General features: G+C 46.1%; 1 protein-coding gene and 1 pseudogene across 2 annotated transcripts; both read left to right on the forward strand.

The window, feature by feature from the left end:
* The first annotated feature begins 853 nt into the window (after nt 1-853).
* Nucleotides 854-6,320, forward strand: LOC119321995 (LRR receptor-like serine/threonine-protein kinase GSO1). 2 transcript variants are annotated; one of them, XR_005155331.1, is made up of 3 exons: nt 854-1,055; nt 1,527-1,670; nt 6,190-6,320. XR_005155331.1 is itself a non-coding variant. In XM_037595492.1 (2 exons), the coding sequence occupies exon 2, from the start codon at nt 2,178-2,180 to the stop codon at nt 4,848-4,850; it is 2,673 nt and encodes an 890-aa protein (XP_037451389.1). In that variant the 5' UTR covers nt 854-1,055; nt 1,527-2,177; the 3' UTR covers nt 4,851-5,044. The 2 variants fall into 2 exon arrangements, 1 of the variants encoding a protein (XP_037451389.1); XM_037595492.1 differs by lacking the exon at nt 6,190-6,320 and having other exon boundaries at nt 1,527-5,044.
* A 928-nt stretch (nt 6,321-7,248) lies between these two features.
* LOC119325816 lies at nt 7,249-9,719 on the forward strand (annotated as a pseudogene).
* Nucleotides 9,720-14,089: the final 4,370 nt, after the last annotated feature.

Consider the following 14,089-nt stretch of genomic DNA (forward strand, 5'->3'; position numbering starts at 1 on the left):
GGATCGATTTCTCTCTCTCTCTCTCTCTCTCTCTCTCTCAAGCATCCACACGTCGGTCGTTGTTTCATCATCCATCCTCTCCGCTGGCAAGCACGCGCTCGGCCGTCGCGGTCGTTGGCCGCCTCCGCCACCACCCACCCTCTCTCCTCCTCCCTCTTCTCGATCGACGACGCCCCTTCTGCTGCTACCGGGTGATGAAGAAGAAGACCTGCTCGAGACCGATGATGCAGGGCGCCGTCCACTTCTGCAACATCACCGCTGTTGCAAAAAACAAATGTGCAACAAGACCTTTGTTGCAAAAAAAAAAATCGACAACAAGACCTTCGTTGCAAAAAAGATGCAATAAGACCTTTGTTGCAAAAAATAATATCCGCAACAAGACCTTTCTTGCAAAAAGAATCCGCGACACAATCTCTATTGCAAAAGTATGCCGCAACACAACCTCTGTTGCACAAAAATCCCGCAACACAACCTCTATTACAAATATTTGTGCAACAAGGTCTTTGTTGCAAAGTAGAGATAAGATGTTGACCCCACTAGATCCATGTCAGATCCCACGGCTCGCGAGGCGACGGCGGCGGACGCGTAGTAGCCCCCATTTTTTATACACTACACTTTTTGGCAAACGAATTAAACTTCTTAATTCAGAATTCGATCTGACTGAGAGAGTGAGTGGTCTCTTCACTGGGCCTGGCCGAAGGCCCAACAGTGTTTTGAGGGAGGCCGAAGGCGGCAACGGTGTTTTGGGGGAGGCCGAAGGCCCAACTTAGTTTACTGACTTTTATCTTCATGCTTGTCAATGTCTCGAAAAAAAAAAAATCTTCATGCTTGTCTGCCGATTGCTGCACCTCGCCGCCTCGCTTCGGCGGCCGGCAGTGCCGCCGTCGCCCTCCCCCGCCGCCGCGCGGCTTTGGAGCACCCCCTACCAAAACACGAGACCGTTCCGCCTGGCACCACCTCGCCGCCCACCACCGCCCCGCACGAGCGCCCATTCCCCAACCCTCGTCGGGGCCGCCGGTCGACAGACCAACCACGGCTAGGAGTCTCTGGGAAAGGTACGCATTTCTTAGGCCGTTTCTTCAATATTTAATCCGCTTGTTTTTTCCTACAATGGAGAGGAAAGAGATATGAGACCTCGTTATGTCATCATCTGTAAATTCATTGGCCGCCTTATTTTTTTTTTAATTTGGCAACTACGAAAGTGAAATTTGTTTGTCTGAGATGTGGTGTCCTTATCTTGTACATGTGGTCTGATCTAGCAAGATGTTGAACTAGTACACCTCATTCCACGCGCTCTATTGACTGGGAATTTGTGCACTCCTTTCGTCTTCTTTTCCAAAGTCACAATCGATTGCCCAGGCAGATCTTAATTTGGTTGTTCTTCCCGCCTGATTAGTATCTGTAATTCTAAAATTGCTACGATATCATTGTTTTATCAGGCACATTTGGCTGGGCTTCTCCTGAGTCACATTACTGTTAGATGCGGCATTCTTCCACATCTCAATTTTTTTTGCTAATGTGTACAGCCAAGGCGATCAACTTGGAAGAAGCACTTTGGTTGGTGCCAGTTCACTGTCCTCGTGGTCGATGGCCAACTCTCCGTCTTCATGGTTCAGCGGCACCTGCAACTGATGCCGTCGGCCGTGTATATCCTAACATCCACCTCAATGGTACACTCCATGCCTTCTACCCTGCAACTTTCCAAAACCTCATCAACCTAAACAAAAACAATCTTGTTGTATCGTCCCTGAAAACTTATTTGCATAATCTGATGATTTAGTACTTAAGCTCACATCCACAGGGGCAAACTAAGATGAAGGGTTGTACTCGTTTTTCTTTCTTTGTGACATTTTGGAGGCACCGTGAGCTGACATACACATAGTCAGTCATCGGTTATGACCTTACTGGAGACTACTAGTCACTTCCCTGTGAGGCTGGGAATCAGGATGCCCAAGAGTGTGGCCTGAAAGCACTGACTCTAGATTTGTTATTTCCCTCCCACGACCCCAACTCTGAAGTCTTTGCACCCATATACCTGTTCAGCGATAGCATCACAATGTATTTGTACTTTTGTGCAATTGTGCATTCGTTCTGTGTGTACTCTATCTATTTCCAAATGCAATGCATAGAGCACCCTGCAGCTTGCCATTTTCTTACCAACACTATAACCTGCTGCAATGGCACTGCAGAAACTCTTCCACATCTCAGTTTTCCTGCTAGTATGCGCAGCCAAGGCAATCAACCCTGAAGCTGAAGCACTACTCCGATGGAAGTCCACTTTGATTGGTGCCAACCCGTTGCCCTCGTGGTCAATTGCCAACTCTACGTGCTCTTGGTCTGGCGTCACCTGTGACGCTGCCGGACATGTTACCAAGCTCCACCTTTCCGGCTTTGGGCTCCATGGTACGCTACACGCCTTCTACTCTGCTGCGTACCAGAATCTCATCAAGATCAAACTCAACAGCAATAATCTTGTTGGCACCATCCCAGCAAACATATCCCTTTTGCCCACGCTCACCATTTTGGACTTGAGCAACAACAATCTTGTCGGTGCCATCCCCTACCAACTCAGCAAGCTACCAATAATTGCCGAGGTTAATCTGGGAAATAACCAATTGACTAACCTAGAATATGACAAGTTCTCGCCTATGTTCAGCCTGAAGCTATTATCTCTAGCTAACAATGATCTCAGTGGAACCTTCCCACAATTTATCCTCAACTACACCAATGTGAGGATGCAATTCCTTGATTTGTCAGGTAATGACTTCTCAGGGCTGTTACCAGATTCACTGCCGGAAATGGTCCCAAGGTTGAGGTATCTAGATCTGTCAGCTAATGGATTCTCTAGCTTGATACCTCGCTCACTCTCGAGGCTCCAGAAGCTTGAGATACTGCTTCTCAACGAAAATAATCTTACAGGAGGGATCCCAGAGGAGCTTGGGATGGTACCTGGATTGCGAGTTCTTTCACTAAGCAACAATTCACTTGGTGGGTTGATCCCAGGCTCTCTTGGGCAGCTTCAGTTACTAGAGCAACTCAATATCAGAAATGCTGGTTTGGTTTCTACTCTTCGACCCGAGCTGGGGAACCTTACTAATCTCGAGCACTTGGACCTGGCACATAACCAACTATTTGGAAGTTTGCCACCATCTTTGGCCAGGATGCAAGCAATGTCCTGGTTCATTGTACATGACAACTATATCGATGGTACCATCCCGGCAGAGCTGTTTTCAAACTTGACCAACCTCGCGGTATTCGATGTAGCCAAAAACTTGTTAGCTGGAAGCATCCCATCGCAGATTGGTAACTGTAAAGAGATAATCACTCTCCTCCTTTCAAACAACAACTTTACTGGTTCCATCCCAGTAGAGATGGGCAGCTTGCCGAACTTGCAGTTTTTGGTCATGTCAAAGAATCACTTTACTGGAGTGATACCATCTCATATCGGCAATGCAACATCTTTGAAATTCCTTGCCATCAGATCCAACCACCTTGACGGAGAGCTTCCTGCAACCATGTCCGCGCTGATAAATCTTGTTGCTCTCATCTTGTCTGGCAACAAGTTTACGGGTATCATACCTAATATTGACAACAGGCAGTTGCCGTCTGTCAAGGCGGCCAAAAATAAAAACAACAGCAGCTTCATGGGAGAATTGCCATCTGCCTTTTGTCAGTTAACACTTTTGCAACTCTTGGATCTATCAAACAATCAGTTGTCTGGTGAGTTTCCTGGTTGCTTTTGGTACTTGAAAGATTTGCAATCCTTAGATTTATCGAGCAATGCTTTTGCTGGTGAAATTCCTACCTCAAGTTGTAATTCTTCACTAAGGTCCCTGCACCTATCAGACAACAACTTTACAGGTTGTTTTCCAGCTGTGTTGAAGAACTTCAGAAGCCTTGTTATTTTGGATCTCGGGAGCAATAATATCTCTGGTGTAATTCCTGCATGGATTGGGCAAAGCAATCCTTTGTTGAGGATTCTTGGACTCCGATCAAACATGTTCTATGGAAGTATTCCCTGGCAGCTATCACAACTCTCCCATCTCCAACTGCTTGATCTAGCTGAGAATAATTTTATAGGTTCCATACCAGAAAGTTTCCTCAACTTATCCTTCATGAGGCAGGCACCCACGGTGCAGCCAGGTATAAAAATCATCCTACAATATGCCACCTTTGGATATATATACAGTGGCACTATGGTCGTAATTTGGAAAGGACAGGATTACATTTTCCGGGGAAGAGATGCATTTGTGACAGGTATTGATCTCTCTGCCAATTCTCTTTTTGGTGTTCTACCTCTGGAGTTGACAAATCTTAGAGGCATCCAGTTACTAAATATGTCAAGAAATTGTCTATCTGGTAGTATTCCGAAGGATATCGGCAGCCTAAAGTTTTTAGAATCTCTTGACCTCTCTTGGAACAAGATATCAGGTCCTATTCCTTCTAGCATATCAAACCTGATATTCCTCAGTTCCCTTAATCTCTCGAACAATCTTCTATCGGGACGGATACCTACAGGGAATCAACTCCAAACATTGGATGACCCGTCAATTTATAGCAATAACCTGGGACTTTGTGGCTCTCTATTGAACATTTCATGTAAACATGGTTCAAGTCCAACGACCACATCGGATGTGGGAAAGGAATATCATGATGAACTTGAAACCATGTGGATGTACTACTCAGTGATTGCTGGAACAATATTTGGTTTCTGGATATGGTTTGGCACATTGTTTTTCTGGAAGCCCTGGAGATGTGCTTTCTTGAGTTGCATAGATGCCATGCAACAGAAAGTTATGAGGAAGATGAAGCATATCCGAGGTATAGAAAGTTGTCCAAGTATTGAATGATACCACATCAAATGAAGATGAAGCAAGATGTAAGCGTCGTGATAATTATACCTGTTTCTGTTCCCAGTACGCTCAAGAATTACCAATGTTCCAGTGGACATATTTTGCTCAAGGTTCTAGACAAGTTTGTTGTGTAGCTTTAGTCAGGGTAATGGTTTGTGTCTCGCTCATGCTTTTGTAAGTGTATGTTGTAAATCTTATAATATTTATAAAGCCTATTGTGCATGATTTTTCCTGTTGTTCAGAGTAGAATAGCAGTTTTAGTTAGCATACATTGGAACTGCCTTGAAGCCTACCTCCCCTTCAAATAGTGAAACCTCCAGCATGCACTGAAATTTTACTCCATATTCTAGTACTTCTCCCGATACAGCATCTGTATCAAGGCTTTAACTACATGTAACGGTCTTCAAGGGGATCACACGCTCTACTTCTCTTCTAAAATTGTTCCCTGGAGAAAATGGTGCCACATCACTGGCAATGACACCCCCACGACGGCAGCTTGCCGTACATGGAACCTGACGACTTTCTTCCAGTCATTTGCCTGTCACACCAGGACATGCTATCTTATTCCATCTCAGTGCTACATGTTCCTATGGTGTGCGTACAAGGTTCCTCGAAACCCAACATTAAGTTGAGAACCTTAAGAGCGTTCAACGATGTCTCAATGGTGAAGTGTGCGACCAGATGACGATCGAGTGAATGTGTGTGTGTGTTTTGGTATGCATGCGTGTGCATCTTGGCGTCTTCCCTATAGTCACAAAATAAAAAGCAATCCATACATTGCTTTGAAATAAAAAAATTGGAATTTGGAAAAAAATTTAAGTTTTTTAGGATGCAAACAGAAATTAAGTTGGCTCTTTCCCCTTTGAATGGTGAATAGATTTTCTCCCTGCAAGGAGATTACGTGCTTGATTTGTCATATGGAGGGAGAGGGAAAAATTACAGTTCTGTACTAGTCGTAGTAGGAAATAGACAACCAATTCAACTATTTTGTGGCTGCTTTTTTTGTTTTCTTGATTTTGCAGTTGCTGCGATATGTGTTTGTGTATGGTGTATGGTATCCTCATCTTACCAAATACTACTCTCTGTATTGCACATTTGGTCTTATCAGGCAAAGCTTTTTACTGGAGTAGTACACCCTGTCGCATGCCTTCTCTGACCGGGAGCTTGTGCACTCTTTCCAGTCATCTTCTTCTTTTCCGAAGTCACAATCGATTGCTCGAACAGTTCTTAGTTTGATTGTTCCTCCAGCCTGATTAGTGTTCTGTAATTTTAATACTGTAATCTTCTAGAGATTTGAGTTTTCATTATTCTTTTGGTTTGCATTTCATGGATGCAGGCTCTGTTCTGTGCAGCCATTGGATACTTGTGTCTTATCGTCTCTTTTCAAGTTAACCTGCAGACTCGGTTGTTTACCAGCATGTAAACCGTCTCAGTATTTGCATCTATCGAAGTTGTGCTCTTGCATTACGGCTATTGTTTGGGTAACCTACCTTTTCTGTCTACTTTTTGTGATAACTAATTCCTATATGCTTCTGCATCTCATTCTCAGAAGTACAGCAGGTTTGCCGGGATACTGAAATTAGCATTTGTACCATAAAAGAGCTCCTGGATAACTAGGTGATTTGTAGATACAGAAGCTCAAATACAGAGCGCTGTTGCTTAATTAAGAGTTATCACTTTCCTTTGCGACTTTTTGGAAGTTCCTTTCCTGTGGCCTGTGATACTACTTAGTTTGTCATTCTTTTCTAGATCATGTTCGTATTTTCTGGCTTTTTTCCTGTTCTTTGATTTCGCTGCTCCTTTTGGAAACCATTTTCATGGATGGTAATTTGTTCTAGCAACAGTGATGTTGAACCTTTGTGGTCACTCCCATTGACCGACTTCTCTTCCGTGACACAATGGCACTGTTGAACTGAGCTTGTGTGTCCTCAGGGGAAAAAGGAGCTTCAACAGTCAGCTCCCAGATATTGACTAGCTTGTGTTACTTGGGCAATGCAGTTGGGCAGGTGACTTGGCTTTCTGTTAATGGACACTCTCATTCACCACAACCACATATATACATGGCCGTCGGTCTCATTCACCACCATACTGGCCAGCTTTCATTGTTGGCTGGGTCCTGTACACTGACAGATTCGGTGTTTTCTTCACAGGATGACCAAGTCTTCAGTTTCTGTAGACATATGCCCGTCCAGACAAGTTTGTATAATAGACTGCCAACCCACTGCTGACCCATTCTACTGTTGCCAACCTATACTGCTGACTAATGAGTAATGACCTCCATTTTCTTGCCAACGCAGCTCACATCTCAAGAGCAGTAAATCTTTCCTATAATAGACATGCTGGCTGTTCGACTGGAGGGGCAAACACAGAGTCTACCCAGCCACACCCTTGAGCGATGGCACCACAATACAAGCTCTCATTTTTGACAACTTTGCTCTTTGCATATGCTGCTATGCATGGCCAGTGCAATCAGCCCGGAAGGAGAAGCACTCCTCCGGTGGAAGTCCACTTTGCTCAATTCCACCTACCTGCCATCATGGTCGCATGCCGAATCGACCTGTGATTGGTTCGGTGTCACCTGTGACAATGCCGGCCATGTTACCGCACTCGAGCTATCCTGGTTCAGCCTCAATGGCACGCTCAACGCCTTGTACTTCCCGGCATTCCGGAACATCACCACACTTGACCTCTGCGGCAACAACCTCATCGGTACCATCCCAGAAAACATATCGCTGCTGCTCACCTTGGCCTACCTGGATTTGAGCAACAACTATTTTGTTGGTGCGATCCCCCATCAACTCGGCAAGCTCCCATGGATTCGTTATATCGATCTTGGGAATAACTACTTAACCAACCCAGACCCTGCCAAGTTCTCGCCTTTGTCCACCGTGCAAACCTTACATCTAAATGATAACAATCTCAACGGCACTTTTCCACAGTTCATCCTGAACCGCACCAACGTTAGGTTGAAGGACTTCGACCTATCAGGTAACTTCTTCTCGGGTTCAATACCTGAGACTCTGCCAGATATGGTTCCAAATTTACTATTTCTTGATGAGTAAATTGCAAAAAACCACCATAATTAGGGACGCTAATTCAAAAAACCACCATCATTCGGTTTTTTTTCAAAAAATCACCAACATTGTGCTGACAATTTTTAAAAAACACTGATCGCACATATGAGCACTTGCTAACGCTAAAACTGACATACAGGTCCCACCACAAGTGATGATGTGGCAAACAAAACTAACGGCGTTTGACCGACCGTCAAAATAGACATGGGACCCGCATGTCAGTGTGATATCTCACATATAATAAAAAAACACATCTCTGTGTCCTCCTGCTCTCGATCCATTGTGCACGCAGTGTGCACAGCCGCCGCCGCCCCAATCCGGATGGATCCCACGCCGGACCGCAGGTCGCCGCCGGCAAGCCAAGCCGTCGCCACCCCGCCCTTATTTCTCCTCCATCTTCCCTTCTACCTTGTCGCCTGGTCTAAGCCGCGTCATGCGCGCTGCCGCGGGTCTCCTCTGGGCTGCCCGAGAGCATTGCCTCGCCGCCGATCATAGCCGGCGTAGCCACCGCCGAAGAACCGCTGCCAGACTATGTCCCTTAGCTCCGCCTTTTCGCGCTGGTGTCTATCGCCAACGGGTTCGAGCAAGGACGCCCGGAGATGGCCGAATCGAGCCTTTCTCCGCCGCTTGCACCGGCCGCTCCTCGCCTTCGATTCGCCGCCTCCAAGCCTGCCCCGAGCCCACTGAGCTTCGCTGCTGCATCGAAGTGAGCTCCTATCGATTTCCCTCCATCTCCCCTGCTCTATTTCACGCTGTAGCGCCATCCCCCGCGAGCTCCGAGCACGGCCGCCGCCATGGCCGACAAACTCAAGCAGTTCGTGCTCCCCTGCCGCCTGCGTAGTCCAGTAGCAAGCGGCGAATCCCCTTCATGTTCTTCTCCCGGCGACCACCTGCAGTCCGGCGCCACCCACCGTGGTCTACTCCCGACGCCCCCGTGCAATCCGGCGACGGCCGCTTCGCCACCCAGAGGCCGGCACAAGACCTCCTAGGCCTGTCCTCGATCCGTGTTTGGCTTGTGGCCGGGAGCCATGGCAGGCGGCCGAGCGTGGTGCTGTGTGGAGCAGAAGCCGGCGGTACTGGGAGGCTCGTCAGCCGGCGGCCTGCCTGGCCGGAGCCGCGAGCCCCCGTGCGTGTATGGAGCCGCGAGAGCGCGTCGACAAAAGTCGCGAGGAGACGGGGTTGACCAGTTGCGCCGTCTCTCCTCCACCACGTGGACCTGTCATTGGGGCCCACTTGTCAGGTTTTCAATTAAATGGTTTTAATCGAGCTATCAGCGTTTTTTGAAAACTATCAGCACAATCTTGGTGGTTTTTTGAAAAAAAATCGAATGGTGGCGGTTTTGTGACTTAGGGTCCCCAATTGTGGTGGGTTTTTGCAATTTACTCATTTCTTGATATGTCCTCCAACATGTTCTCTGGACTCATACCGAGTGAATTCGGTAACCTTACTAGTCTTGAGTCCTTGCACCTATCGTGGAACATGCTATCTGGAGGTTTGCCACCGTCCTTTTCAGTGATGGGCCAAATTATAACCTTTGATGTCGGGAACAACCACCTTCACAGTGGCAACATCCCGCTAGAATTGTTTTCAAACTGGACTGAACTTGGCTTTTTCAGTATTGCAAACAACTCCTTCACCGGAAGCATTCCACGGGAGGTCAGCAGATGGGAGTCCCTGCAGTACCTCCTCCTTTCTGGCAACTGCTTCAACAGCTCAATCCCCGCGGAGCTAGGATCTTCCCTGCGGGTGCTAGACTTGTCCGATAACCATCTTACAGGCATGATACCATCGGGGTTTGGTAAATTATCATTCTTATTACAATTCCTTGACCTTAGCAGCAACCACTTGGAGGGAGAGATTCCAGCTAGCTTGTCGCTCCTATCTGTCAACTACATATTCTTGTCCAGTAACAGGTTGACAGGTGTCATCAACAAGGATTTCTGTAAGCAACGTCATCTACAGTTCTTGGACCTATCAAACAATCTCCTGTCTGGAATGCTCCCTGGTTGCTTATGGAACCTGCCTAATCTTACATACATGGATTTGTCAAGCAATGCCTTTGTTGGAGAAGTCACAACCTCGACGAATGATGCTTCTCCATTAAAATCAGTACATTTGTCCAACAACAGCTTCTCTGGATATTTTCCGTCTCTTATAAAGAACTTGGAAAGCTTAGTAATTTTGGATCTTGGAGACAATATGTTTTCTGGCACAATTCCTTCATGGATAGGAGCTAGCCTCTCTATGCTAAGAATTCTCCGACTACGGTCAAATATGTTTCATGGAAGTATTCCTTGGGAGGTATCGCAACTCTCTCATCTCCAGTTGCTTGACCTAGCTGACAACAATCTTACAGGTTCTATTCCAGTAAGTTTCGCAGACTTTACTTACATGATAGAGACAACGCCAGAAATGGATGTAAGTGCTATCCTTGCAAGCTTTGAAACATTTGGGGATATGCCTTATATGTTTTTTTTTGAAAAGGGGGGATTCCCCGGCCTCTGCATCAGATCGATGCATACGGCCTCTCTTATTAAACAAATAAACAGGTTCTGAACAAAGGTCTTACAGAAAAAGGAACCAAAGCAGCCTATAGTTCACATAGAGCATCGACTGCAAGGCAGAAATGAGATAAGCCACAGCCCGGCTGGCAAAATAGCAGATAGGTAAACTAAACTCCTATCCTATTACATGATCGCCATCCAAACCGGTTGAAGATATCCCGCGCTACCGTCTCCCACCGGACAGATCCAGTAACCAAACGCTTCCTGGCCTCCGTCGGAGTGAGTAAGGACCAAGTACGGATCAGCGCCGTAGCCCGGAATAACACCTGCAAAAAATGAATATTTGTTGTCCTGTTAAAAACCAAATCATTCCTGCAATTCCAAATTGCCCATAATAACGCACATACTCCTACACGAATGTGTCTGGCTGTTTCGGACTCAATCCCAAACAGCCACGCCCCAAATAACGTGTTTATCGATCTCGGTGGAGTAATATTAAAGGCAATTTGCACAATGCGCCACAACCCTTGTGCCAACGGGCAATCAAAAAAATAAATGCTTGATAGTCTCATCCCGATCACAGAAACTACACCTAGTAGATCCTGTCCAGTTGCGCTTAACTAGATTGTCCTTTGTAAGAATAACTTGTTTATGCACAAACCATATAAACACTTTAATCTTCAAAGGAACCTTAACTTTCCAGACCTCCTTAGTCGTAGGTATCACAGATGAATTAATGGTATCCATATACATCGATTTTAGCGCGAACACCCCAGTTTTAGTTAGTTTCCAACGCAACTGGTCGGGCTGAGGATTTAGCTGAACGTCCATCAGCCTACGGACCAAGTGAAGCCATGCTTCCCATCGAGGTCCAACAAGCACTCTCCTAAACTGCATGTTTAGAGGAATAGACTGCATCACCGTCGCAACAAGAGCGTCCCTACGCTGAACAATACGATATAGTGTTGGATATTGTGTAGCCAAAGGCGCGTCACCCCAGCCACATATCCTCCCAGAATCGCGTATCATCTCCATTACCAACAATACATCTCGTTCTGTTGAAGAAAGCGGCCTTAACCCTCATGAGCCCTTTCCAGAACGGCGAATCTATAGGTCTGAGAGTGACTTGGGATAAAGTCTTTGAGTGCAGATATTTACTACGTAAAATCTGCGCCCAAGTTGCCTCTGTCTCAGACGACAACTTAAACAGCCACTTACTAAGGAGGCATCTGTTTTTGACTTCAAGGTTTTCAATACCAAGTCCTCCTTGGTCCTTTGGTCTGCAGATAATATCCCATTTGGCCAATCTGTACTTCCTCTTAGACTCATCACTCTGCCAAAAGAAGCGAGAACGATAAAAGTCTAGCCTTTTCCTCACCCCCACTGGTACCTCGAAGAAAGATAACAGAAACATAGGTAAACTCGTGAGCACCGAGTTAATCAGAATCAACCGGCCTCCATAAGACATGAGTTTTCCTTTCCAACAGCTTAGTTTCTTCTCAAATCTATCCTCGATGCACTTCCACTCACCATTCGTTAACTTACGATGGTGTATTGGAATACCAAGATATGTGAAAGGTAGAGACCCAATTTCACACCCAAACAATTGTGTATAAGCTTCCTGTTCGTCTTTGGCTCGACCAAAACAGAACAACTCGTTTTTATGGAAATTAATCTTCAGCCCGGACAATTGTTCGAAAAGGCATAACACTAGCTTCATGTTCCTCGCTTTGGCCAAATCATGTTCCATAAAAATGATTGTATCATCAGCGTATTGCAGGATGGACAGACCACCATCCACCAGATGAGGCACCACTCCTTCCACCTGACCGGCCTCTTTGGCCCTCCCAATCAGGATCGCTAACATATCAACCACAATATTGAACAAAATAGGCGACATAGGATCGCCCTGTCTCAGACCCTTGTGCGTTCGGAAGTAGTGGCCTATGTCATCATTAACTTTAATGCCAACACTGCCTTTTTGCGTGAACGTTTCCACTTGATGTCTCCAGCGCTCATCAAAACCCTTCATTCGTAGAGCTTGCTGGAGGAACGGCCATTTGACTTTATCATAGGCCTTCTCGAAATCCACTTTGAAAATAACCCAATCTAGTTTTTTCGTATGAATTTCATGTAGCGTTTCATGAAGGACGACAACCCCTTCGAGGATGTTCCTATCCGGCATGAAAGCCGTTTGAGAAGGTTGAACTACAGCGTGCGCTATCTGAGTAAGCCTGATCGTGCCAACCTTGGTAAATATTTTGAAACTGACGTTGAGAAGGCAGATAGGCCGAAATTGCTCAATTCTCACGGCATCTGTTTTCTTAGGCAACAACGTTATCGTTCCAAAATTAAGTTGGAACAGCTGCAAATGTCCCGAGAACAAATCATGGAACATCGGTATCAGGTCCCCTTTGATAATATGCCAACACTTCTTGTAAAACTCAGCCGGGAAACCATCCGGCCCCGGTGCCGTATTACTTTTCATCTTGGCAATAGCCTCGAAAACCTCCTTTTCCGAGAAAGGGGCAGTTAACACATCATTCTCCACAGAAGTAAGTTGAGGAATATCGCTAACCCTAGACTCATCCAGGGATACACAGCTCTCCTCTGGTGGTCCAAACAACCGTTTATAGTATTCAGTAATGTAGATTTTCAGGTTGTCCTGGCCGACTATTGTACCCTCATCTTGCTCTAGCTGGAAGATCCTCTTCTTCCGGTGCTTGCCATTGGCAATCATGTGGAAGAACTGACTATTCGCATCCCCCTGGACAACTTTTCTCACCTTTGCCCGCAATGCCCACTTTAATTCTTCCTCACGGAGCAAATCCTTCAGCCTCATCTCAGCCTCATGCTTAATATGAAGCTCAGTGGGTAACAGAACCATAGTTTCTGCTTTTATGTCTAAGGTTTGTATAAGTTAAAGGAGTCTTTCCTTCTCGACCTTATACACTCCACCTAGATGTTTAGCCCACCCACGAAGGAAGCTTCTGAGATGCCTAATCTTGTTCTGCCATCGTTCAATGGCACCTGTACCTCCTACATCTCTGGCCCACTCTCTGGCAACAAGATCCAAAAATCCTTCTCTTTCAAACCACGCCAGCTCGAAAGAGAAAATATTTTTGTTGCCCGAGTAAGTAGCCCCACCAGAATCGAGCAACAAAGGAGTGTGATCAGAAATCCCGCGAGAAAGAGCCTGAACAGTTACAACTGGAAACTTCTGTTCCCAAGCAACACTAGCCAGAACCCGATCCAACTTCTCGTATGTTGGATTTGGCATCGCATTAGCCCAGGTGAACTTCCTACCTGAAAGCTCAATTTCTCTCAAATCTAAGCTTTCAATAATGGTATTGAACATAAATGACCATCTCCCATCGAAATTGTCATTATTCTTTTCATCGCGCCTTCTAATAATGTTGAAATCACCCCCAACCAGAATTGGGAGCCGCTCAGACCCACAGACTCTAACAAGGTCTGCCAGGAAATCAGGTTTGAACTCGGCCTGCGCTGCCCCGTACACCGCCACCAAAGCCCAGTCAAAACCATCAATTTTGGACCGCACCCTGAACTTAACCGCAAAATCCCCCATGACCACACTGCGAACTTCGAGAGAGTCACATCTAACACCAAGTAAGATTCCCCCCGACCTGCCTCTCGG

This window comes from Triticum dicoccoides, chromosome 6B (assembly GCF_002162155.2).
Source record: "Triticum dicoccoides isolate Atlit2015 ecotype Zavitan chromosome 6B, WEW_v2.0, whole genome shotgun sequence".
In the NCBI taxonomy this organism is placed as follows: Eukaryota; Viridiplantae; Streptophyta; class Magnoliopsida; order Poales; family Poaceae; genus Triticum; species Triticum dicoccoides.

Bases quoted from the DNA above. Each gene is read 5' to 3' on its own strand.
- LOC119321995 (XM_037595492.1), top strand. From the start codon at position 2,178: ATGGCACTGCAGAAACTCTTCCACATCTCAGTTTTCCTGCTAGTATGC.